Genomic DNA, 26,588 nt, shown 5'->3' with positions numbered 1-26,588 from the left:
TAGTCCCATGTAAGTGCTAATTAGATGATAGATAGATGATAGATAGATAGATAGATAGATAGATAGATAGATAGATAGATGGATGATAGATAATTTATTATGGTCAAAGACCGGCTCACATAACAAAGTAAAAACAGCGTTCATAAAGATAAAATATACAATCGGAGCAGATTGCAGCAATAGCTCATGAGTTAAAATTGAGATATATACATACACCCGTACAAGTGAGATTTGGGCTACCATAAAAATTGACCCTGAGGCGCCCCAAAGGGCGACTCACCATTTCCCTAGTAAGCTATTTTATTCTAGAGGATGATCTGTGCCTACAAATCTGGGCGCAGAATCTGGCTGCCAGCCAGGTCGTCTTGTGATCTTTGCCTAAGAGCTTAGACTTGTCTGAAAGTTCGGCGAGCCTCTTCAGCAAAGGATCAATGGTGTCTCTACAAAACTCAATATAAAAAGGACATCTAAAAAATATACGTTCGTGGCTTCCTATTTCCCCTAATGGGCAGGCGCAAAGTCTCTGTGAGTAAGGGACTCTTCTATAGGAGCCTTCCAGAACCGGCGGCGGCAAGGCTGAGCTTCTTGTGTATCTGGATTCTACTCAGAAGTGCCAACACAGCACCCTCCCGAGACGTCTGCATTGAACTGAAGGCACCTGTATGGCGACATGAAATTTCTGCTTAGCAGGGGGTTGGACTAGATGACCCTTTGGGTCCCTTCCAACTCTTCAGTTCAATGATTCTAGGTCTTCTCATGCCCCCTGCTGCCCAGAGACAAAACTGCAGGCAGGACTGAACAATGAAGCTCCGGCTGAGCTGCGTGGGAAGAAGAAGGAGATGGGATGGCCAAAATCCATATACTCTGTGGTTGCGAGTCATAGAATAATAGGATTGTAGAGTTGGAAAGGCCATCAAGACTTCTGCCATTAGACACCTCTCAGCACTCCAACAGCAATGGCTCCTGGACGTGAGATGTTTTGCCATGAAGGAGAAAGAAATTCTACTTCTTGCATCAGAAACCATCTGGAAATGCCATGGGTTAATTTCCTTGGTGGGATATTGGATTGAGGTCAGCGCATTGCTTCTCTGAGCCTCCTGACTCTGGGACTGGGATAGTTGGTGCAACTTGCTCTTCCGAGATGAGCTGAAATCAAAACTTTAACTGTGGCTCTGCTGCCATGTCTTAGAAAGTTCTGTATTTGTGAAACCGAGCATGATTAAGTGGGCACAAGATGTGGGTCACAATATTGATTATGAATTATGGGGAAAGTTGTGGAAAATAAATAAGAATTTTGCGGCATGTTATGCCGTAAAAGAAAATATGATGAAAATGGCCCACAGATGGTATTTAACACCCACCATGTTGGCGAAAAAAGGCTAAAAAAGAGAAAGGTATATGTCAGAAGTGTAATGAAATTGGGGGATCTTTTATCCACATGTGGTGGTCCTGAAAAATAATTAAGGAATATTGGGAAACTATATAGAATGAATTAAAAAAGATACTTTAAAAAACTTTCCCCAAAACACCTGAAATTTTCCTCTTGGGGATGGTAACAATGGAGGTCCCCAAAAAACAAAAGAGTTTAGTACTATATGCCACAACTAGAACCCTACTGGCACAAAAGTGGAGAAGAAGTCTAGTACCCACTCAGGAAGAATGGCAGTGTAAAATGTTCAAATATGTTGAACTGGGTCGTCTGTCGAAGATAAGGCATGTAAGGAGGAATGGATAATGTTTATTGACTATTTCAAGAACCAGAATAGACAAATACATGCGTAGCAGGTCTTGTGTAAATCCAGCAGAGTTGGAATAGATAGGATATTTAAGATATAACAAATGGGATGATTAAAAAGATGTGGATTACGCAGAGTAGTAGAAAAGCAAACGGAACCAGGAAAAGATTGGAAGGGAAGTCATATGTCATATGAAAACCTGTATTCGGTAAGAAGATTATAAGTGGGGTAGGGGGTTAAATATGCTCTCTGTTCCTGTTTTTGAAAATGAAGATAGATGACAGATGATATAGATATAGATATAGATATAGATATATAGATATAGATATAGATATAGATATAGATATAGATATAGATATAGATATAGATATAGATAGATAGATATAGATAGATAGATAGATAGATAGATGATAGATAGATAGATGATAGATAGATAGATAGATAGATATAGATAGATAGATGATAGATAGATAGATAGATATAGATGATAGATAGATGATAGATAGATAGATAGATAGATAGATAGATAGATAGATAGATGATGATAGATAGATAGATAGATAGATAGATAGATAGATATAGATGATAGAGATAGATAGATAGATAGATAGATAGATAGATAGATAGATAGATGATAGATAGATAGATGATAGATAGGTATAGATAGATAGATATCGATGATATATATAGACAGACAGACAGACAGACAGACAGACAGATGATAGATAAATATAGATAGATGAGAGAAAGTTCTGTATCTTCATTGCGTCATTGTTTCTTACTCCATGCACACAGCCCATGCAAACGTGGTGAACAGGCTCCTTAACTGGTGATTTCTTAGGGTTTCCTGCCCTAACAGCTTGCTTCCTGAGCCCGGTTTCCTCATTCTTTTCATGCATCTGTATTTTTAATGACTAGCTAGAGCCCTTCCGTCCTCTTTCGTCATTTTAGATGAGAAGTAACTGGCCATTTCTTCAGCCATTTCATAAGAAGAACAACGCAAGGCTTGTTTTTGGTCAGTTTGAACTCTTGTAACCTGTTGATTGGTGATAAATGGACCCTGTTCCTTATGTAGGTGGGACCTTTTCATCTCCCACCTGCTTCAAACCCTGGAGCTGTTGGTCCTCCCATTAAAATACCGCCTGGTGGGATGTCCTTGTACACTTGGTGTTCTCTCTTGGACTCCTTGATCACTGGAGCTCAAATTAAGGCTTCCTCAATGCTTCATGTCCTTAACCGACCAAGCTCATCATCAGATGACTCTTTTCCAGCCCAAGTCTTGCCTCCCAGCTTCAGAGCTGATCTGGGCAACATCAGCTGTAGCTGGAAGAGAAGAGGGGGCAAGGATTGACTTCACCCCAGCTCATCTTTGGGGCATCTCCAAAGAGCACAAGGAGATTTGAGCTCCTCATAATTCTTCTCCTTCTGCAGCTCCTCCTCCTTCTCTGGGCCAACCTGGCCTCTGTACCTGCAGGTAAGAATCGTTGTGGAAGAAGCCTTGCAGACTTGTAGCAATGGCAGGGACCTCCTAGGTTCTTCTTCAGTGGCAAAAACTTGGTTTGCAAGTAATGGCTTCAGCTGTGTGGGTGCTTGATTTCCCTCAAACAGAACGCACGGGGGCAGGTCCGCTGCAAAGCAACTTGGGTCACAGCCTGCATCAGTAGTCCTGGGGATTCAGAGCCTTCTCCAAGCACCACGATGAGGTCCAAGGACATCTTCTTCCTTCTTCCAGCATTCGTTGCCCTCTGGGCCAAGTTGCCTATGGTGTCTGCAGACCTTGGTGAGTACAGGACTTGAAACCCTTGTGGTCCAGTGGGGATTGTTCTTTGATTCCCTGCCTAAATCATAGAAATGTAGAGTTGGAAGAGACCTATTGGGGTCCTCTAGTCCAACCCCCTGCAATGCAGGAATCTCAGCTAAAGCATCCTTGACAGATGACCATCCAACCTCTGCTTTAAAGTACCCATTGAAGGAGAGACACGCTTTTATTCAGCGACACCTTACAGGACAGAGTCCCAAACTTTAGCCACTATAGGTCACCTTGGCTGTTTCGTCCTCTCCCCGAACACCTTCTGCCATCCCATTGCCCCACCATCTCTCATCCAACCACACTTTCCCCTTTCTTGATGAAATCCACTAAATGATCTGCGACTTCCCCTTTCACCGCTGAGTTTCCGCTTACATCATTTTCCTGGCTCTCTCTCTCTGAACCTGCTGCCTCTTGCCTCACCCCTTTCCTTCCTCGTAGAACTGTCAATTTGGAAGGGACCTGTTGGGGTCATCTAGTCCAACCCCCTGCCATGCATGACTTGAAGCTAAAGAATTCATGGCAGGTGGCCATCCAACCTCTGCTTAAAAGCCATCACCTTTGGAGGGAGTCCACCAAGCAGCCTTGGCCCAGTAGACCTGAAGGAGCGTCTCCACCCCCATCGTTCTGACCGGACACCAAGGTCCAGCGCTGAGGGCCTTCTGGAGGTTCCCTCACTGTGAGAAGTGAGGTTACAGGGGACCAGGCAGAGGGCCTTCTCGGTGGTGGCACCCGCCCTGTGGAACGCCCTCCCACCAGATGTGAAGGAAATAAAGAACTATCTGACTTTTAGAAGACATCTGAAGGCAGCATTGTCTAGGAAAGTTTTTAAAGACTGGCGCTTTAATGTATTTTTAATCTTTGTTGGAAGCCGCCCAGAGTATCTGGGGAAACCCAGCCAGAAGGGTGGGGTATAAATAATATATTATTATTATTATTATTATTATTATTATTATTATTATTAACCTCTCAGCAACAGAAAGTTCTTCCTAAGGTTGGGTGTGAATTTCTTTTCTTGGAATTTGAATCTTCTTCTCTGGAGCAGCAGAAAGCAAGCTTGCTCCATCCTCCCTGGATCCTAGAACCTAGATGGTTCTAGGTTCACCTCTCCATCTCCTGTTCTCCAGGCTAAGCAGATCCAACTCATTGAGCCCTTTCCAGAGCCTTTATCACCTAGGTCAGGCATAGGCAATCTCGGCCCTCCAGATGTTTTGGGACTACAATTCCCATCATCCCTGACCTCTGGTCCTGTTAGCTAGGGATCATGGGAGTTGTAGGCCAAAAACATCTGGAGGGCCGAGGTTGCCTATTCCTGACCCAGGTGGTCTCTGTCTCTTTTTGAACTCTCTGCTTTCCAGGCTTCTCAGCGCCCCCATTCCTCTGCCCCCACCAGGTATCTGCATCATCCCTCCGGACGAAGGACTCTGCTTTATCCTGCAAGAGCGCTGGTACTACAGCTATGAGAAAAAGGAATGCCTGCCCTTCAGCTGGGGGGGATGCCAAGGGAACGAGAACAACTTTGAGAGTCGGAATTTGTGTGAAGCTGCCTGCAGCAGATATGGTAAGCCCCCCCCCCCCCCCAGAGAAGCCCCCATCCCGCAGAGAGGGTTGCTCAGCTACAGAAGCCCATTTTAAAATGTTTAATCCCAGAGGTTTAGTTATTGGGCTATTTGGTCATCACATTTCACAGAATCGTAGAGCTGGAAGGGAACCCAAGGGTCATCTAGTCCAACCCCAAGAATTTGTAGCTCACCTTTTCTTCCACGGAGCTCAAGGTGGCCCATGTGGCTCTCCTCCTCATTTAATCCGCACAACAACCCTGCGAGGTAGGTTATGCTGAGAGGTCGCGACTGGCTCCCAAGGCCACCCAGGGAGCTTCTCGGCTGGGTGGGGATTCGAACCCTGGGCGGCGGAGGGCATGTGTGCTGTGTCCCCTTGGTGAAGTGGTGGTGGGAAATGCTCTGTGGGGGGAGGACAAAATGGGGGGCCGAGAAGCGTCCATTGGTGGGGGAGTGAGAAATGTCCCTGTTTTCATCTGAGGGAAGTTGGAGGGAAGTCTCCAGGGCTTTTCTGATTTTCATGCTGTTCCAACATCCTGTTCCCAACATGGTCACTCAAGCTCTTTTATGGCTTGCAGCCTGAGATCCTGGAGGGGGGGCACATGGCCATTGCGATTAGAAGCCACTGGCAGAGTTCTCTTCCTCCTCTGTGAATTAGAGACCACTGTTGCAGTGAGTTCCACAGTCTAACTATATGCATATATCCAGAGATTCTTAGAAGACTGGAGTAAATATATGAACTATTTGAAAAGCAATTGTGATGAACAGATCGCGCTACTAGGTTTGCAAGAAGTTTTGTAAGGTGGACTATTGGAAATATTGCAAGAAAGACTATGAGATGAACTATTAGTTAATGATAATTAAGAGTAATAGGGAAATTAAGAAATGCAGAATAAGTGATAAAGAACGGAAAATCATCAGAGGTGTTGACGGAAGTCTAAAACATTGTATAAGATGAGAAGATATGTTGTATGACTGTTGGAACTGATATGTAAAAAAAAACAATAAAAATGTATATATATATATAATAACTATATGTATGCCCTCTAACATTTCTCCAGTGAAAATAGGGACGTCCTATTCAAGAAGAAGAAGAAGAAGAAGAATACCCCGCCCACCTGACAGGGTTGCCCAGGTGGCTTCCAACAAACCGTATTGGCCCAAATATAAGCCGCACCAGAATATAAGCCGCACCTTTAAAATTCATGGGGGGGGGGGGAGAAAGACAATACCTGAATATAAGCTGCTCCCTTAAAATTCTGCAGGCTCTCACACCTGTTCCGTTTTACCGTATGTCTGTTTCAGCAGCGATATCATAAAAGCCAAATTTTGTAAGGTTGCGAATTGAAGCCGCGCTTTAACTTTTCACAGTCAGAATTTTTTGCAGGGGGCGGGAGGCTTATATTCAGGCCAATACAGTATATAAAACCATAAAATCCCTATCCAGGGCTGCCTTCAGATGTCTTCTAAAGGTTGCATAGTTACTTATCTGCTTGGCTCTGGGGTCAGAGAACTCCCTACCCTCCAACATTCCTCTGGTGAAAATAGGGATTTCTTAAGGAAAAGAGGGATATTCCAGGATCAAATCAGAAACTAGGATGGTTTCTGTAAATCCAGGACTGTCCTTGGAAAATAGGGACACTTGGCAGGTCTGTATTTCCCTCTCTGCCTCTGGAGGAGAGCCCTGGGCAGGTTTCTTGGCTTGTTGTCCATTCTGGGTGAAGACTAAAATTATCAGTCTTGCTGAAGACAAACCAGCACGGCTTCTGCGAAGTTTAGTTCTGTCTTACTAACCTAAACTGCTTTCAAGGGTTGTTTCTTTATGAAATGAAAATTAATAAATCAATTTATCGCCAAGGATCTCCTCCACCAAATCCTCTCCTGACTCTGACCGAGAGAAGGAAAGCCTTTAGTCAGGATGAGTCCCGTGAGGCTGACGCTTGCCGCCTCTTCTCCCCACAGCCTAACTAGGATGCTGGAGAAGACAAGATTCCTCTGAGCACCACCTGAGAAGCAGTTGAGAAGAGGGGCAAGATTCTGCACCAGGCAGCATCTCCTGCTGGGGCTTCGCTTTGTGTTTCTCCTCTCCAAATAAATGGAACCTGACTAGTACCTGATTCCGGGTGAAATGGTGTTCTTATCAGCATGAGTGCAAGGGAACATCTCTTCCAGGCAAATTTCCCTGGAGGGAAGTTTGCAGACAAGAGGAATCAAATCTATTTAATTCAAATGCTCCACATTTGGTATGTCTTATACCTCCGTTGATGTGGGTGGCACTGTGGGTAAAAGCCTCAGTGCCTAGGACTTGCCGATCGAAAGGTCGGCGGTTCGAATCCCCGCGGCGGGGTGCGCTCCCGTTGTTCGGTCCCAGCGCCTGCCAACCTAGCAGTTCGAAAGCACTCCCGGGTGCAAGTAGATAAATAGGGACCGCTTACCAGCGGGAAGGTAAACGGCGTTTCCGTGTGCGGCTCTGGCGCGCCAGATGCAGCTTGTCATGCTGGCCACGTGACCCGGAAGTGTCTTCGGACAGCGCTGGCTCCCGGCCTCTAGAGTGAGATGAGCGCACAGCCCTAGAGTCTGGCAAGACTGGCCCGTACGGGCAGGGGTACCTTTACCTTTACCTTATACCTCCGTTGAAATGGTATGTGGAAATGATTGTTCATTGTGTTGTTAACAGGAAACATAACCGGCTAAACAAATGAAGCAAGAGGCTTAATATTAATCAGTTTGAAACCAAGTGAAAAATGGTATATACTGGAATGCAATTTGGGCTTTATGAGAGAACAGGATGCTGCGCTAGATGGGCTGTTGGCCTGATCCTGCAACCTCTTCTTGTGCTCTTATGAGCTGCAGTCCAGCACATATGGAGGGCAGAAGGTGGCTGACATGGAGGTTTTCCCCAGCCATGCTGGAGATCTGACCTGGACCGGCTCCTAAAGACTTCTGCAGCATCAAAGCCTTTATCAGAAGAGCAGTTTGGCTTGTGGATGCCTATAGCTGGAAACCTGCATGCATTTTTATTTTATCTAATGATCAAAACAAGATCGTGATGTGTCAGGAGGGAGAAATGAAGGCAAAATGTCCTGCCAGACTCCTACGTATCTCATCTTGATGCGAAAGAGACCTTTTCTCCCTTTGTGTAGGCAGTATAACTTGACCACCGAAATTTCCAAAAGCTGCAGGGTGCATGGCAGAGCACCTAGCAGGGGTGAGTTTTGGGCTTGGTGCAGCCAAAGACACAGACCTCAGGGGCAGAGGCAGGCGCCCCTCTGTGGGGAAGGAGTGCCACAGCTCAGGGGCCACCGCTGAGAAGGCCCTCTCTCCCGGGGCCACCACCCTCAGCCTCTGAGGGCAGAGGGCCCCCTTTGCTGCTCTCAGCTCCCCAGAGGGTCTGCAGGGAAGAAGGCGCTGTAGCCACCCAGTCTGGGAATGTGGGGGGATCACAGAGCGCTCACAGTGATCCTGCAGGGTTTGGGTTTGGCCCACCACAGGGAATTTATTTCCGCTCAAGGCAATCTTGGGCGATATTCCTGGAGACACATGCCATTGCTGGACGAGGTCAGTGGCAAAAGGTGGGCAGAGCCACTGCATCTTTGTACTGCGGATCAGTCTCTGGCCATGCAAAAGTGGTTCCTTGTAGGGGTGCAAAGATCCAGAGTGTGGGGGTCAGGTGGGATTGCTATGAGGAATTATGAAATATGGAGCAAGCCATTGTGTCCACGATGAATGCATTGCGTTGACTGGGTTTAATTCATTGACAATAATTTCTGATTGAATCCCACAAGCCCCTGCATCTCTGTTTTCTGTACACCCGACAGTCACGTATCAGCATTCTAAATACACAGGCCAGTTGCTTCATCAGGCATCCTGGGTCATAAAGACAGAAGGTAGCTTTCATGTAGTTTGTTAATCTTTCACAAGGAGATGGTAAATACTACCTATCCTTCTTCTCCTGTTTATTGCTGTTTATGACCTCTGGAGTTTCCTAAAAGCATTCCTCCTTGCTTCCTCCTTTATTTACTCTGAATTACGTATGCATGCTCAAGTAGGAAATTAGCTCTTTGTAGTTTTAATCTTTAACTTTGTCCCACGTGGGGTTTTTTGAAATGCTCAGAGGAAATCTGATTGGTTCTTACGAACACTGTGTAAAAAGTTCTTTTGTGAATAAAACGACCTGGGCCGAGGGGTGGACAGGAATTATTATTTATTGGCACCTCCTTCCAGAGTCTTGCTGGTCAAGCCTCGTGTGAATTCTACGAATCAGAGTCCAATCCTTCCTTGCTTTGGGAACGCTACAGTTCCTCTGTTCACCCCCCCCCCCACCTTGCCATCTGGGCAAGCAAGGGGCATCCTCAGACAAATCCCAGCCAGGGGAAGGCAGTCGAGGAAGGAGTGGAGCCATGGCAGAGTGTGTGTGGCCTGTGGAGCGGATTCCTCCTGAGGGCTAGTTTATCTGCAAGGTTGCCATACCTGAGATGCACCCACTCAATCGCTTCCATCTGCAGAACCGGCACAGTTACACCTGTCACATAATACCTTTTAGCATGGCGGCACCTACCTGCATTCAAGGTCTTCCTTTCAGTGCCTGCTAAAAGCATTTTTGCTTAGACAAGCCCACCCAGATGTGAGTTTTAATCTTGATGTGAGTTTAAACTTGTTAATGGAAAAATCCAAGGGTTCCCTTGGACAAAAACAAAGACACCAACCAGGATAACTTGGAGCAAAACAGCAGCCTGTAGGCTTGGCCTTTATTGAATACTGTCATGACAGGACTCCCACCCACAACAAGATGAAGCAAGATGGAAGCCCAGAACAAAAGAAGACCCCAACTTTTATTAGTTACTAATCCCCCAAACTACACGCCTAAGACTAAGGTAAAGGTAACCCCTGCCCGTACGGGCCAGTCTTGACAGACTCTAGGGTTGTGCGCCCATCTCACTCAAAGAGGCCAAGGGCCAGCGCTGTCCGAAGACACTTCCGGGTCACGTGGCCAGCGTGACATCGCTGCTCTGGCGAGCCAGCGCAGCACACGGAACGCCGTTTACCTTCCTGCTAGTAAGCGGTCCCTATTTATCTACTTGCACCCAGAGGTGCTTTCGAACTGCTAGGTTGGCAGGCGCTGGGACTGAAAGACGGGAGCGCACCCCGCCGCGGGGATTCGAACTGCCGACCTTTCGATCAGCAAGCCCTAGGCACTGAGGCTTTAGCCCACAGCGCCACCCGCGTCCCTTAAGACTACATCACATACTGCTTGATCACATCACATACTGTCCACATACTGCTTGATCACATCACATACTGTCCCTTAAGACTACATCACATACACCTAAGACTACATCACATAAAAAAAGGAGGGGTTGAGGGAGGAGTTGTGGAGGTAACCTGAGTGTCCTGTCACCTGGCTGGTTCCCCCTTTCCCCCTCCCCATGAGTACTTTCCAGGTGACAGAGGGGAGTTGGCAGTTTCCTGCCCCCAGAGGGAAGAGCTGATCACTGTCCTTTGTTCCAGTCCATGTTGAATCCACTCCCATATGCAAGTTCTTTGTGATCTTGATGGTCTTCTGTCTAGGACCATCAGGGTTGGCATAGCAACTGGGCAGGGCTCCTGTGGATGTGCTGGTATGGTGAAGGGATTATGGTGCCCTGTATCAAACCTTCCCCATTTTGTAGTCCTTCCTTCATGGAGTAAAATAAAAGTGGAACAGTGCAGATCCGATGTATGGTTGATTTATAACAGAAGCATAGTGTATGTAGTGTGTGACTGTGAGTGTGTGTGAAGTTTGTACAAACTGAATGATGGGGGGGGGGGTTCCTGCGACAAACTCAATGTGAGTTTAAATCTCTTCTTAGTTCATTCTTATTTTTGTTACCTTCCCCCAAAAAACCGCTTTGAAGTTTGTTAACAATCAAGTAGTGTATACATTTTACAAAATAATAAGAAATTTTGGGGAGGTTGGGAGGGTTGCATTTGCCCCCCCCCCACCCCCACCCAGACTAACCAACTGTGCCTCCTGAGTACAATGGGAGCCACTCCCTAGTAAAGGTATTTGGGATCGCATCCTTTCTTCGCACAACTGATGGCCAAGAAGGGTCCGGGGTTTGGAAGAAGAAGAGAGTACCATGGGAGGGAAGAGACAGTGAGCCAGCCAGTCAATTGCATGAATTTATTGTTTTGTATTACCCAGCATGTTCCAGGAGCCCGTCAGCCCCCCAGGGGTGGGAGAATGGGGGTCAGGAAGGAGGGAGGGAGGAGCCCAGCAGGAGGGCTCCGTGGGTGCTGCTCCATCTTCTTCCACGGGGCAAACCCTCACCTGCTCCCTCCATTGCTCTAGGGCGCACCTGAAACAGGAAGACAAGCAGATCAGGAGAGGCAGCTCCTTGAGACCACAATTCTCCTTTCTTTGGTATGTAGGCTTATATCTTAGGGAAGCGGGTGGTGCTGTGGTCTAAACCACAGAGCCTAGGGCTTGCCGATTGGAAGGTCGGCGGTTCGAATCCCCACAACAGGGTGAGCACCGGTTGTTCAGTCCCAGCTCCTGCGCACCTAGCAGTTCCAAAGCACGTCAAAGTGCAAGTAGATAAATAGGTACCACTCCGGTGGGAAGGTAAATAGCGTTTCCGTGCGCTGCTCTGGTTTGCCAGAAGTGGCTTAGCCATGCTGGCCACATGACCCGGAAGCTGTATGCCGGCTCCCTCGGCCAGTAAAGCGAGATGAGCGCCGCAACCCCAGAGTCAGTCAAGACTGGACCTAAATGGTCAGAGGTACCTTTACCTTTAGGCTTGTATCTATGTAGGCTTCAAAACGTTAGAAGCGAGGGGCCCTAGAAGGGCTGGACACATGTCAAGTTGCAGGCTGGACATCTAGAAAGTTGTATCCAGTGAGTGTTCTGCCAACTACCCTCTGCAAATGTCTGCAGCGCTCTGGTTGGATTTTATATTAATTCTTTGTCTGTAAACCCTATAAAAGGTTCACACACACACAGAGACACACGTTCAGCCTTTGTGGAAGTGACCACGCCGAACCTATTTACTGCAGTAAATAAATTTTGGACTCTTTCTTCAACCCAACTCACGTGTAGTTAATAGTACTAGTGAGACAGCAGATTTGCCCTGCAACCGGATGGCCACCAGGCAAGGATGCTTCGGTTGTGATTCCTGCATTGCTGGCGGACCAGATGATTCTCCAGGCTCCCTTCCCGCTCTACTAGTCTAGGATTCTATACTTGGGGATCCGTCTGACCCTCTTTACTGAACCCCCTCTCAAGGGGACTTTCTCCCCCAGGGTCCCCGCAAAGCCCAGAGCTGGAGCTGTGCTTACCTTGACCCCCACAGGCTTTCTGACACATTTCCAGGGTGTCGAACCGGTTCAGGTTGCCCTGGCAGCCCCCATAAATGAATTCCTCACACCTCTTCTTCCCCCAGTTGTAATACTGTTTCCGCATTAAAGCCTTGCAGGGACCTGTTGCAGGAGGAAGTCTGCAAAGATCTGGAGGAGGAAGAAGAGGAGGAAGAGAAGTGCTGGGGGGGGGGGGATATTTGTGGCACACGAACAGCAACACTGCTTGCCACACAGTCTCGTTCTGCGCAGCTGCCCACCCACAGCACAAGCCTGGGGTGCCACCTCCCCCTAAGGTCCCAGGGTAGCTTACAGCAATTAAAAACAGAAAATTTAAAACAGCTTAAAATGTGTTCCAAAGCTCCGAAGTGGACAGACACGTGCAAGCTCATTCCTGAAAGCAAAGAGCAATTAATCAAATGCTGACAATTTTGACTCCCATTTGCAGGCCTTCCGGGACATTTTCATCGTTTGCCTTTACGCAATCTGGCTTTTCCAGTTGCAGGCCACAGTCTTGCCTGGAGGGAGTCTGGAGATGTGAACGTTCCTAGGAGATAATGACAGGTTGCAAGGTGGCAATAACCCTCCCTGCTTTTCCAAAAGAAAAAGAAGAAAAAGATGTGCGTAGTAAACCGGCCAAAAGGGAAAGAAGCACAGAACGTGGAAGGGAGGGCATTCTTACCTGGCTGAGGTGCCTGGCAGGTGTTGCCACAGGGCGAACCACAGCACTTCTTGCCTGGGGGGCAGTTGGCATCCGAACTGCACTGGTTGCAGGAGCCCCCACCAGAGGGGTCAGTAGACTGGGCAGGGAGTTCCAGGCAATAGCCAGGTCGGTCTGGAAAGAAAGAAAGACAAGCGGGGACCAGTTTAGCCACTGGGGGAGAAGGAAGACATTGAAAGGAAGGCATAGCCGACCGGCTGCCCCAAAGGGAAGCCCACAAGCAGAATTCCATCAAAACAGCCCTCTCCCCTCCTGTGGTTTCCAGCAACCACAGAAATGTTGCTGCCTCCGGCCCTGGAGACAGAACACAGCCATCTGAAGAAGCGTGCATGCACACGAAAGCTCATACCAATAACTAACTTACCGTATTTTTCGCTCCATAAGACGCACTTTTCCCCCTAAAAAGTAAGGGGAAGTGTCTGTGCGTCTTATGGAGCGAATGCATGGTCCCTGGAGCCAAATTGTCCAGGGGCAAAAAGCAGATTGTGCTTTTCTTTTTTTTAGAAAGATGGAAGGGGGTATTGAAATGAGCTGCTGAGCAGCAAGCAATCAGAGGGAGATAAGGGACGCTAGCGATAAAGGAGGCTGCCTGGGAGAGGGGAGGTAAAAGCCCATGGATCCTCAGGATTTTTGGACTGGGTCACCCCAAATTCACCATCAGATCACATACCATGTCCATGCCTACAGCCTTCCCCCCAAAAAAATCACGCACCCACTGTTGTGTGGGGCCGCAATGGCACAAAAACGTGGTTACAAAGCACGGATCCACATGGATCCTCAGGATTTTTGCATTGGGTCACCCCAAATTCACCGTCAAATCACATATCATGTCTGTGGCCACAGCATGAACCACAAAAATGATACATCCACTGTTTTGTTCAGAATATTATTTTTGTGTGTTTTCCTCCTCTAAAAACTAGGTGCATCTTATGGAGCGAAAAATACGGTCGTTGGTCTCTAAGATGCTACTGGAAGGAATTTTTTAATTTTGTTTCAGCAGCCATCTAGGTTAGTGGCCATGCCTGCCTCCTGTGGCAGGGAGTTCCACAGTTTAACTGTGGAAGACGGGCTTCCTTTTATCTGTCCTCAATCTTCCAACTGTCCACAAGTTGTAGGTTTTTAAGCAGAGGCTGGATGGCCATCTGTCCCGGAAGCTTCAATTGAAATTCCTGAATTTCAGAAGGTTTGACTAGATTACTTCCAGGTTCCCTTCCAACTCTTCTATGATGCTTGGGAGAAAAACTTTTCTCTAACCTCGTTCTCCATGCCGTGCATCATTTTATAAATTTGCACCATGCTGCCTCTTGGCCTTTTCTCTAATCGAAAAAGTCCTAAATGCTGTATTCTTTCCCCATAAAGGAATCTCTCCATCCCCTCGATCATTTTGGTTGCCCTTCTCTGAACCTTTGATGCAAAGGTTCCTGGGGGATTGGGGGGGTTCATAGCTTATCTTTGGTTGGCAAAACATCAGGGGTTTCCTGATGATCCATGCAGTTGGTTGGGAGCTCCAAGAAAGGATCAGAGAGGGTCTCGCAAGAGCAACCTTGCAGTTTGAGATCCAGGAGGGTCCACTTAGCCCAGCCTCCTGCTTCCAATGGTGATCAGCTGCCAGGAAGCTCCCAAGAAGGGCATGAAGTCAGGAGATGCTCCCTGCCAGCCACCTGCCCCACAGAAACCAGCCGTCAAAAGGCGAAAGAAACATCGCCACCCGACCCCAGCCCCACACACCATTCCCCCCTCCTTCCTAATGTAACACTAATGTCTAACAAATGAGACTGGTCTGTAGAAAATGTAACTTGAAAAAAAAAGAGGCATTGCACATACTTTTGTAAACCAAGAAATCTTTAATAAAAACAAAACAAAATAAAATAAAATAAAAAACAGAACAGCAGAATTGTTTTTGACCAGATATTATAATTTCTGTTAAAACCATATATTTATTTTTTTTCAAACCACTTGCTTTTTCTTAATCATAGTGCATTGCTGTGTTCAACACAAGGCAAAGTTAGATGAGACAGTTTGCATATGTAAAGTGTGAGATATATATGTGTGTGTGTTGTCTGCAAACTGTTCAAATAAATTACCGTTTCATTACAAAAAAGAGAAAAAGAAAAAAGGAACTAGCCTTCAAATGTATCTTCCTCTCTTTTTGAAAATCAGACAAATCTTTAAATGATATAGTGATTTCTAGTGGCTAAATGTTTCCATATTTTGAAGAAGAAGAAGAAGAAGAAGAAGAAGAAGAAGAAGAAGAAGAAGAAGAAGAAGAAGAAGAAGAAGAAATGACTGTATTTTGAGTGGTGGATGGATAGTTTAGTTCCGTGTGTGTGTGAAGGAAAGCAAGAGTTGTGCGTCTGACTTAAAAAGCCACCCCAGTAGGCCCAAATAAAGCAGCCTGTGAAGCCCTAGTTGGAGGGTATTGGGGAAGCCTAGCATTTCAAATTCATGCCCCACTGGGAGGACAAGGAATGGTCAGGTAGCAAGCCAAACAGAGATGGGAGGGAGCTGGGTTTGGTGGTCTTGGACCGGGAGGCCAGAGGGACCTCTCTTCCCAACCGCCCACCTGGTAGCTCACAGGACTTACCTTGCGATACGATACGTGGCAGGTCAGCTGCAAGGACCAGCAGCCCCAGAAGAAGGGCGACGCCACCTCCTGAGGCCATCATGGTGCGAAGTGAGAGTACCCAGCGCTGAGTCAAGTCATCCTGGAGATGTCTCCGTCCCAGGCAGGGGAGGGGCGGTGGGAAAGACGCCACGTCTAACCGTCTGCCAGCCCCTTTCTCTTGCGCAAGGGCATCCGTGCCAGCCAGGGAGGAGCTGTGAGCAGAAAGTGCAAGTCAGCTTGCTTCCCCTCTACGGTAAGCCAGGCTGGGATGCCTGGACACACAGGTAAGTAGTCAGGCAGGAGGAACCTGAGCCTCTGGGGCTCCGTCAGGAACTCCTGGAGTGTTGGACATGCTGGGATCCCTCCTCACAGAATCCCAGGAATTGCAGCAAAAGAAGGCCTGACAGGTGGTCATGCAACCTCTGTTGAAAAACCCCCAGTGAAGGAGAGTCTGCCACCTTCTGAGGGAGTCCATTCCACCACTGAGCAGCTCTCACCCTCAGAATCAGACTCTCCTTTGTTGTCTTTTGTATCTGCTGTTCAGGTTCCTCCAGTGCAGCAGAAAACAAGCTTGCTCCGTCAGATATTTGAAGATGGCTATCATGTCACCTCTCAGTGTCCTCTTCTTCAGGCTAAACATACCAACTCCATCCATTGTTGCTCACAAGGCTTGGTTTCAAGGTCCTCTTGGTCACCCTCCTCTGCACAACTTCCAACTTCTCCATATCCTTCTTTTTAATGATTCTTTATTGTTGATCAAATTTGCATACTGCCCTTCACCTAAAGATATCAGGGTGGTTCACAGCAAAAAAAAACCAAACCCTGTAGTGCCCTGAAGTGGAGACAGTATTCCCCCAGTGAGAGGCATTTCAGACTCCTCAACAGCCACCATCGAGAAGGAAACTAGAGTCTTCTCTCCCCAGTCTTACCTGCTGTGAAAGGGGGGGGGGCTTTTCCTACTCTGGAGGGTAGGACTTGAACCCATGGCTTCAAGTTACAAGAAAGGAGATTCTGATTAAACATGAGGAATAACTTTCTGGCATTAGGAGATGTTCAACCATGGAATGGTGGTGGACTCCCCTTCCTTGGAGGTTTTTAAGCAGAGGTTGGATGAGCATCTGTCGTGGATGTTTGAGCTGAAATTCCTGCATTGAAGGCGGGTTGGACTAGATGATCCTCAGGGTTCCTTCCAACTCTACAATTCTATGATTCAATATTCTATTATTCCTATGAGCCACAGTTACAGACTATAGGTCCAGATTCCAGAAAGGGGTGGGGCAGGATCATGCACAGGGCATGGGTGGCAAAACAGGGGTTGTGGGGGCCTGGCTACAAAGGGAAATGGACAGAGAGCAGCTCAGGATTTGAAAAGCAGGGGCTCGTGGGAAGCAAAAAGCGAATGCAGCCTTGGAGGGGGTTTCTGCTGGGGATCTGCTCCAAAAACAAGACCTTGGGCTCCAGCAGAGCTTGCAGTGATCTGGTGACCTGGGCAAGCATATCTGATCTCCCCCTTCCTTGTTCTGTCATGGCAAATTGTCCCCTCTTGTGAGTGCAAGCAGGAAAGAACCTGAAGTATGTAGGTCACACAGGCATGCAGACCCAGAGGGGAAGTTTAGCAACATCTTTTCATATTTTCCAGATGCTTCGTCCATGCCGGCTGCTGCTCATCATGGCCTCCTAACTGGGCCACAATCGCCCCACTAGCACAGGAATAGCAGGACAGAAAGAACAAGAAAGTAGCCAGTGTAAAAACATTTTTTTAAAAATGGGATCCAGGTGGCATTCTGGGAATTACAGGCTGGCTAGCTGAACAACTGTTCTTGAAAGTGGAAAGTGTTCTTAAAGACAAGATAACCAAGCGTACAGAAGGACAAGCCTTGCTGAAGCAGAGCCAGCATGGCTTCTGAGAAGACAAATCATGTCTTACGAACATATTGGAGTTCTCTGAGAGTATCAACAAGCAGATAGATAGTGGTGATCTGGTTGACAGTGAACACCTAGAGGTTCATTTTCTTTTTTTTTTCCCTTTCTTTTTTTGAAAAACTACCTCACCCAAGACTTCTGAGTAAGCTTAGCAGTCGAGGAATAAGAGGAGAGGTCATTTGCCGTATTTTTTGCTCTATAAGACTCACTTTTTCCCTCCTAAAAAGTAAGGGGAAGTGTGTGTGTGTCTTATGGAGCAAATGCAGGCTGCGCAGCTATCCCAGAAGCCAGAATAGCAAGAGGGATTGCTGCTTTCACTGCGCAGAGATCCCTCTTGCTGTTCTGGCTTCTGAGATTCAGAATATTTTTTTTCTTGTTTTCCTCCTCCAAAAACTAGGTGCGTCTTGTGGTCTGGTGTGTCTTATAGAGCGAAAAATACGGTGCTTTCTTGGTCCTCGTCCTCACCTCTGGAGCATCTGGAAACAAGCTTGCTCCATCTTCTGTGTAACAGCCCTTCAGATATTGGAAGGTTTTTGTGATTCTATTAAATCCAGCGTGCAATTGATGCAGGTCTCCTCTTTGTTTTTTCAAAGTATAGGGAATCTTTGGATTGAGGGAAGCGAAGCAGCTGAAGAAGAACATTGCACAGATAAAGGAGGTGCTAGAAGGGCTCACAACCCACAACAAGCCAAGGGACCGATGTGCCCTAAATTCGTTTCTGGTGCAGCAGGAGAAACAGGAGGATCTAAACAAGATCCTCCCTCTCCAGCCCTGTTTCTGAGCTCTGCACCCGTGGTTCACACACTAAGTGTGTCATTTGCTCTGCAGACAAACATCCTGTCCCAGAGATGTCTCAGGTGTAATTGAGATGCATTAGATGCCTCATTCTGCAGACAGCATCCAAGTGCTTGTCATCATCAGGGCCTGGTCCAAGGGAAGAGTCTCACAGGAGCAGCACCTGAGCGTCTGCAGGTGCCCCAGTCACCCTGCAGCAATGAGGAACAAGGAGGAGGAGACGCAGACTTGGCAACTAGGCCTCACATGAAGCAGACAGAGGAACTTCTGCCTTCCTAGTGGAACAATCACCATCCCCTCAGGCAGGGGACTGGGTTGGGCTGCACCTAATGCTTTTCTGGAAAAGCATTTCAAAAACAATATCAATCCAAGTGCTGAGCATAAGGAGATGATCTTCCTTAACATAAGAAGAGCCTGCTAGATCAGGCCAGTGGCTCACCTAATCCGGCACCCCCTTCTCCCAGTAGGAAACCTGTGGGAAACCAGCAAGCAGGATTCTTGCTTCCCCCAGTTTCCAGCAATGGGTATGTGGAAGCAGGGCCAAATTTAGGTCTGATGAGGCCCTCAGCTCCTGAAGGTAATGGGGCCCTTTATATGTCCAGTTATCCTTTGTCAACAACAAATTGTTGCTGTTTTTTGGTGTTGAAAATATGCTAAATGGTAATTTATGGATCTCATAGGTCTCTCAGGCCATTTGCACATGTTGCCATGCAACCAGTCCATGCAGAATGTAAAGGTAAAGGTAAAGAGACCCCTGACCATTAGGTCCACTCATGGACGACTCTGGGGTTGAGGCGCTCATCTCGCTTTACAGGCCGAGGGAGCCAGCACACAGCTTCCGGGTCATGTGGCCAGCATGACTAAGCTGCTTCTGGTGAACCAGAGCAGTGCACGGAAATGCCATTTACCTTCCCGCCAGAGTGGTACCTATTTATCTACTTGCACTTTGACGTGCTTTCAAACTGCTAGGGTGGCAGGAGCAGGGACCGAGCAACGGGAGCTCACCCCGCGGCGGGGATTCGAACTGCTAACCTTCTGATTGGCAAGTCCTAGGCTCTGTGGTTTAGACCACAGCGCCCCTTAAATCCCTGGTAGTTTTAAGCAAACTTGCCTTTCATGCATCTGGGCACCTGCACCCAGTTCCTCTTTCTTTATCAGTAATGGGGTTACTCTGAGTCACCTGCCAGTGGCAGTAGTGAGCCAGTGTGGTGTAGTGGTTAAGAGCGGTAGTCTCATAATCTGGTTCGATTTCCCGCTCCTCCACCTGCAGCTGCTGGGTGACCTTGGGCCAGTCACACTTCTCTGACGTCTCTCAGCCCCACTCACCTCACAGAGTGCTTGTTGTGGGAAAGGAGATTGTGAGCCGCTTTGAGACTCCTTTGGGTAGTGATAAAGTGGGATATCAAATCCAAACTCTTCTTCTTGTTGTTTTCAGTGGCCCCCTGGCATGGAATTGACTTTTTCTTTTTTTGTATTATTTTTATTGGTTTTCCAAATTATTACAAATCAGACCAAATTACTCTAATTTAATACAATTTCTTAGTAAAATATTAAATAGTAAATATTTCTTAGTAAAATATTAAATATTCACTTAACCCTTCTCTTGATGTTAGTCCATTCTCGCAACTGACCATTATTCTTTCCTTGCATGCAGCACCTCTGTTATTTCTCATAAATATGAAATCCATTTCACCTGTGTAGTCCTTCACAGACGTTGTCTGGTGTGTTGGGAGAGTTAATTGCTTTCTTCCTTTGTTCTGTTCACTGCCGTGTTTACAAGGTCAATTCACATTCCATTCCTGGCATACAGGCTGCTGCTATAAATAACTCCCAGATAACATGTCCAGTCTCCTCCATTAAAATTCCACTCTGGGGTTCTTCCTCTGCACACAGCTAAAAACAAAGCCTTTCCACAAATGCAACCTCTTGCCAGACTTAATTCGCAGCCATTCATCTTCTGACTCTGCATTGCTCCCTCGCACTCCTGGTCCAGTCCAAAGAATAAATAAAAGTCCATTCAACTTCGGTCGAGGGGGCAGGGCATAATGAAAGATTGTTAAATTCACTATTGAATCAAAAGGATCCCTCCTCTTTTGGCGGCTAACAGATTGAGGTTGAATCCTGACAAGACAGAAGTACTGTTTTTGGGGGACAGGAGGCGGGCAGGTGTGGAGGACTCCCTGGTCTTGAATGGGGTAACTGTGCCCCTGAAGGACCAGGTGCGCAGCCTGGGAGTCATTTTGGACTTACAGCTGTCCATGGAGGTGCAGTTCAATTCTGTGTCCAGGGCAGCTGTTTATCAGCTCCATCTGGTACTCAGGCTGAGACCCTCCCTGCCTGAAGACTGTCTCGCCAGAGTGGTGCATGCTCTGGTTATCTCCTGCTTGGACTACTGCAATGCGCTCTACGTGGGGCTACCTTTGAAGGTGACCCAGAAACTGCAATTAATCCAGAATGCAGCAGCTAGACTGGTGAGTGGGAGTGGCCGCCGGGACCACATAACACTGTTTCTGAGCACAATTCAAGATGTTGGTGCTGACCTTTAAAGCCCTAAACGGCCTTGGTCCTGTATACCTGAAGGAGCGTCTCCACCCCCATCGTTCCTTCCCGGCTGTTGTAAGGCTTTTCAAGCTTCAGAAAAATCATTCAAATTTCTTCAAAGCGCCAAACCCAGTCCTTTCAGCCGCTGACTGTCTGCTGCCTGTTATCATACGTCACTTCATCATCATCGTTTTATTTGTATGCCGTCTTTCCATAGTTGAAACAATGCTCAAGGCGGCTTACAACAAGATTTACATAATTACAAACATAAAAGGTAAAGGTAAAGGTAAAGGTACCCCTGCCCGTACGGGCCAGTCTTGACAGACTCTAGGGTTGTGCGCCCATCTCACTCAAGAGGCCGGGGCCAGCGCTGTCCGGAGACACTTCCGGGTCACGTGGCCAGCGTGACATCGCTGCTCTGGGGAGCCAGAGCCGCACACGGAAACACCGTTTACCTTCCCACTAGTAAGCGGTCCCTATTTATCTACTTGCACCCGAGAGTGCTTTCGAACTGCTAGGTTGGCAGGCGCTGGGACCAAAAAACGGGAGCGCACCCCGCCGCGGGGATTCGAACCGCCGACCTTTCGATCGGCAAGCCCTAGGCACTGAGGCTTTTACACACAGCCCCCCGCGTCCCACAATTACAAACATAGCAGAAGTCAAAAACAATAAATAAAACACATCAAAACGTACACAACCAAATGGAAAAAATTTCCACGTCAATCATAAGATCTAAGACTAAGGATGCAACAATAATATCAATAACAGCGACAGCACTCTCAATCCCCCATAAACAATACTCCAGCCCAAGAATCTGTTCAACAGCCTCAGTTTTTGTAGCTGGAGTCAGTCCGCACTCCACTCTCTCAGGCCAGATGAGAAAGGGCCAGCCAGGCAGGGTCAGGTCTTCCAGGGCTCACAGCCAAGGTGGTCTCGTTTAAAACAACACAGATAAAAATTAAAAACAATTTAAAGCTTCAGGAGCACCTCATGGTTAATGCCAATATTCCAAATTAATAAGGAACCAATCACAAATCATGCTGGAGATGGAGATTCGTCCATGACAGGGACACACTCCCAGGTCGCACCCGCTTTGCCTTTCAAGTTGGAAGACACAGGCTTAAGTGGCACAGCGGGATGCAGTGAACTCCCCAGAACCCACTGGGGAGCATTGCCAGGAATTTTACCTCTTAAATCCTGGCTTTCTCCCACCTGAGCCTCCCCACTGCCCCAGAGGGCAATGGAGAGCTACTGCCATCAATCGTGACATCAGCCGGAAACCGGAATTGCCTTTTTCACAGTCACTGCACACTAGTTCGACATCTTCATCAACCTTTCTTATGATAGCAGCGAGACAAATAGTTGATTCCAGACTTCCGGGTTGGCGCTTCTGGTTAATGGTGGATTTCCTCCGTCTCGGAGGAATCCGCTCTCTGGAAACAAGGGTCTGACCGCCACGGCGAGGCGGAGACCTGCGAAAAATCACGGACGGAAGAAGACCGTGGGCTTGGGATTCAGCACGTACCTTTTGCGCCTCCCCTACTTGCGGGGAGACCCAGTTTCGGGGCTCCGGAGCGACGTGGGGTGAGTGGTGCGGTACATCGAATCGACCGCTACTTTCAGGGAGTGAAGCCGCACAGCTGTTGCCAGAAAGCGCAGACTTTTCCTGTGGACATTTGGACTTTAAGTAAATTTTCGTAAGTAAATTGAATTGGATCACTAAATATTTGGATTTGGCACTTGAACGTGAAGGTCTAAACAGGAAGTCCACCTTCCGTTTTGTAAAAAGATTAAAGCAAAGCTGCTGTAAGCTGAAGCATATGAAAAGTACTCTGTAAAGTATTAATTTTCACCATTTAAGATATTGAGCACCCCCTCAGAAGCAGGGGAAGTGGGGGGAATTCTTTTGTGGATGATTGAAACCTTCAGGACAGTAAAGAAGATGACTTAATTTACCACTGTCTCATGCCTGGTATCGGGCTGTCAAAAGGCTTTATGATTTAAAATAATAATAATAATAATAACAACGGGGAATGGAATATATCTTGATGGACGGTTGAACAGAGATATATACCTTTTCGTATTGATTTCGTGGTATTTAAAAAGAAGAAGAGCTGATTTGTAATCTTGTAACTGAATTCTGAACTGAAAATAACAAAAATAGAAACTGTTGCCGATAGAGGGAGCTTCAGAAACTGTTGCGATTGTTACACTTCTGAGGCGGAAAATTCCATTATAGAATGGAGGCTGTGAAATAAGTGGCCTTGAAGAACCTTAAGATAATACTGGAAAAACAAGAAGCTCCTGGGAACATAGCTGATAAAATAACTGCTCTGTTGGAACAAGTGATAAAGACAGTGGGCACTCTTAAACAAAGTGTCTCTGGCTTGAAACAAAATGTATCTGTTTTGGTACAGAAAGTGAGTAATTCAACAGGTGCTGTTCGGGATGTGGAACCAACTTCGCAAGGGCAAGTATTGGAGAAGAGGATGGGACAACCAAAACAACCTGTTTTGTCTTTGCAAGAGGAAATTCAAGTGGAAGCCTTAGCATCAGTGTTTCAAATTGATGGACATAAATTGAAGTTCAAGGTTATGGAAGTTGAAAGTCAGATCTGGAGAGGCAGTGCCCCACTTTGACTGAGTAAGGCGAGATGGATGGATTTTTTGTTGGAGGGTGGCACTGCGGGCAAGCTTGGAAAAATGGATTTCAGTAACCTTAAAGAGACTGTGGAGTATGCTTTGGAATACCTTCTGGATTATAATTTTGAACATGGAGTTTGGGCAAGCATATTGAAATTGAATAAAGGAGCCGCTGAGAAAAAAAGCACTTTGGGATTTAATTATAGGTTTTGAAAGAAACTTGGGGGCAGACCAGGGAGAAGAGTTAAGAGCCTCGGACATAAGAGTGCCGGGTTGATGGAATTAAATAGAAATGACAGAAAAGACTGATAATTAGCAGAAAAGACTGATAAAATCGAAACCAGGGGGAAGAGATGGTGGGGAAAAATTGGGAATTTTCTAAAACAACATTTAGTATAATATTGCATAATTAAGGAATATTGGGAGATGGCAGAATGAAATTATTGGACTTAAGGATTTAAGGGTATAAGTCTTAAGGGTTTATTCTTTTCTCTCTCTGTTAGATTGGAATATAGATAATTTTTGGAATATAGATAATTTTTTGGATGGTTGATGGGAGGATAAGGTTTAAATGGATTAAGATAAACAAGTGGGTAAACAGTGAAAGATGGAAAGAATTTGCTGATTTAATTAATAATTGGAATATGAAAAGGGAGGTGGGAGGAGGTCGAGGAAATAATAATGGAGAACTGCTGCCATCAATCGTGACATCAGCCGGAAACCAGAATTGCCTTTTTCACAGTCACTGCACACTGGGTCGACATCTTCATCAACCTTTCTTATGATAGCAGCGAGACAAATAGTTGATTCCAGTGGGGTGGGGGTGTTACCAAACCCATGTTGTTGTTGTTGTTTAGTCGTGTCCAACTCTTCGTGACCCCCTGGATCAGAGCACACCAGACCCTCCTGTCTTCCACAGCCTCCCACAGTTTGGTCAAACTCATGCTGGTAGCTTCGAGAACACTGTCCCACCATCTCGTCCTCTGTCGTCCCCTTCTCCTTGTGCCCTCCATCTTTCCCAACATCAGGGTCTTTTCCAGGGAGTCTTCTCTTCTCATGAGGTGGCCAAAGTATTGGAGCCTCAGCTTCAGGATCTGTCCTTCCAGTGAGCACTCAGGGCTGATTTCCTGAAGAATGGAGAGGTTGGATCTTCTTGCAGTCCATGGGACTCTCAAGAGTCTCCTCCAGCACCAGAATTCAAAAGCATCGATTCTTCGGCGATCAGCCTTCTTTATGGTCCAGCTCTCACTTCTATACATCACTACTGGGAAAACCATAGCTTTAACTTTAAATACAGACCTTTGTTGGCAAGGTGATGTCTCTACCAAACCCTCCCCTCCCCCAAAACATGGACCCAGTATGTGTGGAATATAGCACTTATAGAATGCTCAACACACTGTGGGAGGGTGATAAGAGGAATGACAAAGAAAGATGAGTTTGACACCGTATGATTATGTCATTTTTTCACAACCAAACAGTGCTCCCCCATCTATCTCAGTCACAGCAGCCACTGTGGAGAAATTAGCTTAACACTTGAGATTGAAGCATACCCTGTGGGTGTGAGCTGAATCCACACTTCCCTTTGTCCCACAATTTCCTCCATTTGGTCCATGACTTCTAGCCATGCGTCCAAGAGGCTTTAGTTTTGTGTCACTGCTTTCCCAGGGGAAAACCCCATGGATGTTTGCTCTGATTCATCAGCAAACCTCAGCTTTTCCTGGGGGAAGCAGTGGGACAAAACAAAAACCCCCACTTCTTGGACCCATGCCTAGAAGTCATGGACCAAACAGAGCCCCACATTTGTTTTGATGCTGTGTGGATGGCTGCATAGAGGACTCAACATCTGTAGGTGTATTTGTCTTGGAAGTCAACACCGCACGCTTGGAAATGGTTCCCAAAATTGTCAACAAACTTTGCAAAATAAAAATAGAAGGTTCCTGCTTGCCAAATGCATGACTCACCCAAGCAGAGAGGAGTGGGGGCTGCATGTGCCAGCCTGCCCCTCCCTTGGTTGTTTGTCTGGGAAGGGCGAAGGTGCCACAGGGCACAGGGAGCAATTATCTCCTTCCACTTCCTCACACCAGGAATGTTGAGTCAGGGGCTGAGTCAGTGCGTGGCAAGAGGAGCAGTTCCCTGAAACTGAGCAATCCCAAGGGGGGGCTGCTCGGGGGGGGGCAAGGGGGAGAGATTGCACAACTGGCTTTGCTGGGATCCAGGTGTCGCCAGCAAGAGGAAGTGATAGCGAAGGGATTCCTATCATAGGGAAAGTGTCCCATAGAAAGCGCGAGGGGGTGGAGCGTTCCTGAGTCACATGCCGTGACAGCTACAACAACAGCAGGGAAAGGTTGAGTCAGTGGGATGCAAACATCAGGTCTGAGCCTCCCAAAATCCCTTTGCTAGGAAACTGTGACAGGCATTGTGGGTCCTGGCTGGGGTGAGGCAGCAAGTGGCCTTGTTCCGATGGAAATAATGCTATGAGGTCATTAGGAAACCAAATTCTCCAGTTTCACTGATTCAGGCTGGAAGGGTTGCCATGTCTGATTGTGGCACTCAGAGACATCAGTCCACTTAAGGGACGCCTTGCTCCATTAAAAAGGTAAAGGTAAAGGGACCCCTGACCATTAGGTCCAGTTGTGGCCAACTCTGGGGTTGCGGCGCTCATCTTGCTTTACTGGCCTAGGTAGCCGGCGTACAGCTTCCGGGTCATGTGGCCGGCATGACTAAGCTGCTTCTGGCAAACCAGAGCAGCGCACGGAAATGCCGTTTACCTTCCCGCCGGAGTGGTACCTATTTATCTACTTGCACTTTGACGTGCTTTCGAACTGCTAGGTGGGCAGGAGCAGGGACTGAGCAACGGGAGCTCACCCCATCGTGGGGATTTGAACCACCAACCTTCTGATCGGCAAGTCCTCGGCTCTGTGGTT

At 47.1% G+C, this 26,588-nt stretch overlaps 2 protein-coding genes across 3 annotated transcripts; one reads left to right on the top strand and one right to left on the bottom strand.

Annotated features, from left to right (window-relative positions):
- Positions 1-2,530: 2,530 nt before the first annotated feature.
- Positions 2,531-7,214, top strand: LOC310680726 (kunitz-type serine protease inhibitor vestiginin-5-like). 2 transcript variants are annotated; one of them, XM_083447745.1, is made up of 4 exons: positions 2,533-3,210; positions 3,345-3,516; positions 4,937-5,104; positions 7,065-7,214. In XM_083447745.1, the coding sequence occupies exons 2-4, from the start codon at positions 3,435-3,437 to the stop codon at positions 7,067-7,069; spliced, it is 255 nt and encodes an 84-aa protein (XP_083303871.1). In that variant the 5' UTR covers positions 2,533-3,210; positions 3,345-3,434; the 3' UTR covers positions 7,070-7,214. The 2 variants fall into 2 exon arrangements, with proteins under 2 accessions (XP_083303872.1, XP_083303871.1); XM_083447746.1 differs by having other exon boundaries at positions 2,531-3,516.
- A 4,037-nt stretch (positions 7,215-11,251) lies between these two features.
- Positions 11,252-25,661, bottom strand: LOC310680689 (uncharacterized protein). The gene is made up of 6 exons (XM_083447681.1): positions 25,626-25,661; positions 16,406-16,491; positions 15,743-15,975; positions 13,120-13,272; positions 12,420-12,587; positions 11,252-11,440 (listed from the first exon to the last, which is right to left on the bottom strand). The coding sequence occupies exons 1-6, from the start codon at positions 25,650-25,652 to the stop codon at positions 11,430-11,432; spliced, it is 678 nt and encodes a 225-aa protein (XP_083303807.1). The 5' UTR covers positions 25,653-25,661; the 3' UTR covers positions 11,252-11,429.
- Between the last annotated feature and the right edge of the window lie 927 nt (positions 25,662-26,588).

This window comes from Podarcis tiliguerta, assembly GCF_965153285.1.
Source record: "Podarcis tiliguerta genome assembly, chromosome: 6".
NCBI lineage: Eukaryota > Metazoa > Chordata > Lepidosauria > Squamata > Lacertidae > Podarcis > Podarcis tiliguerta.
Note: the sequence above shows the minus strand (reverse complement) of the source record. Positions and strands in the feature narration are given on the sequence as shown.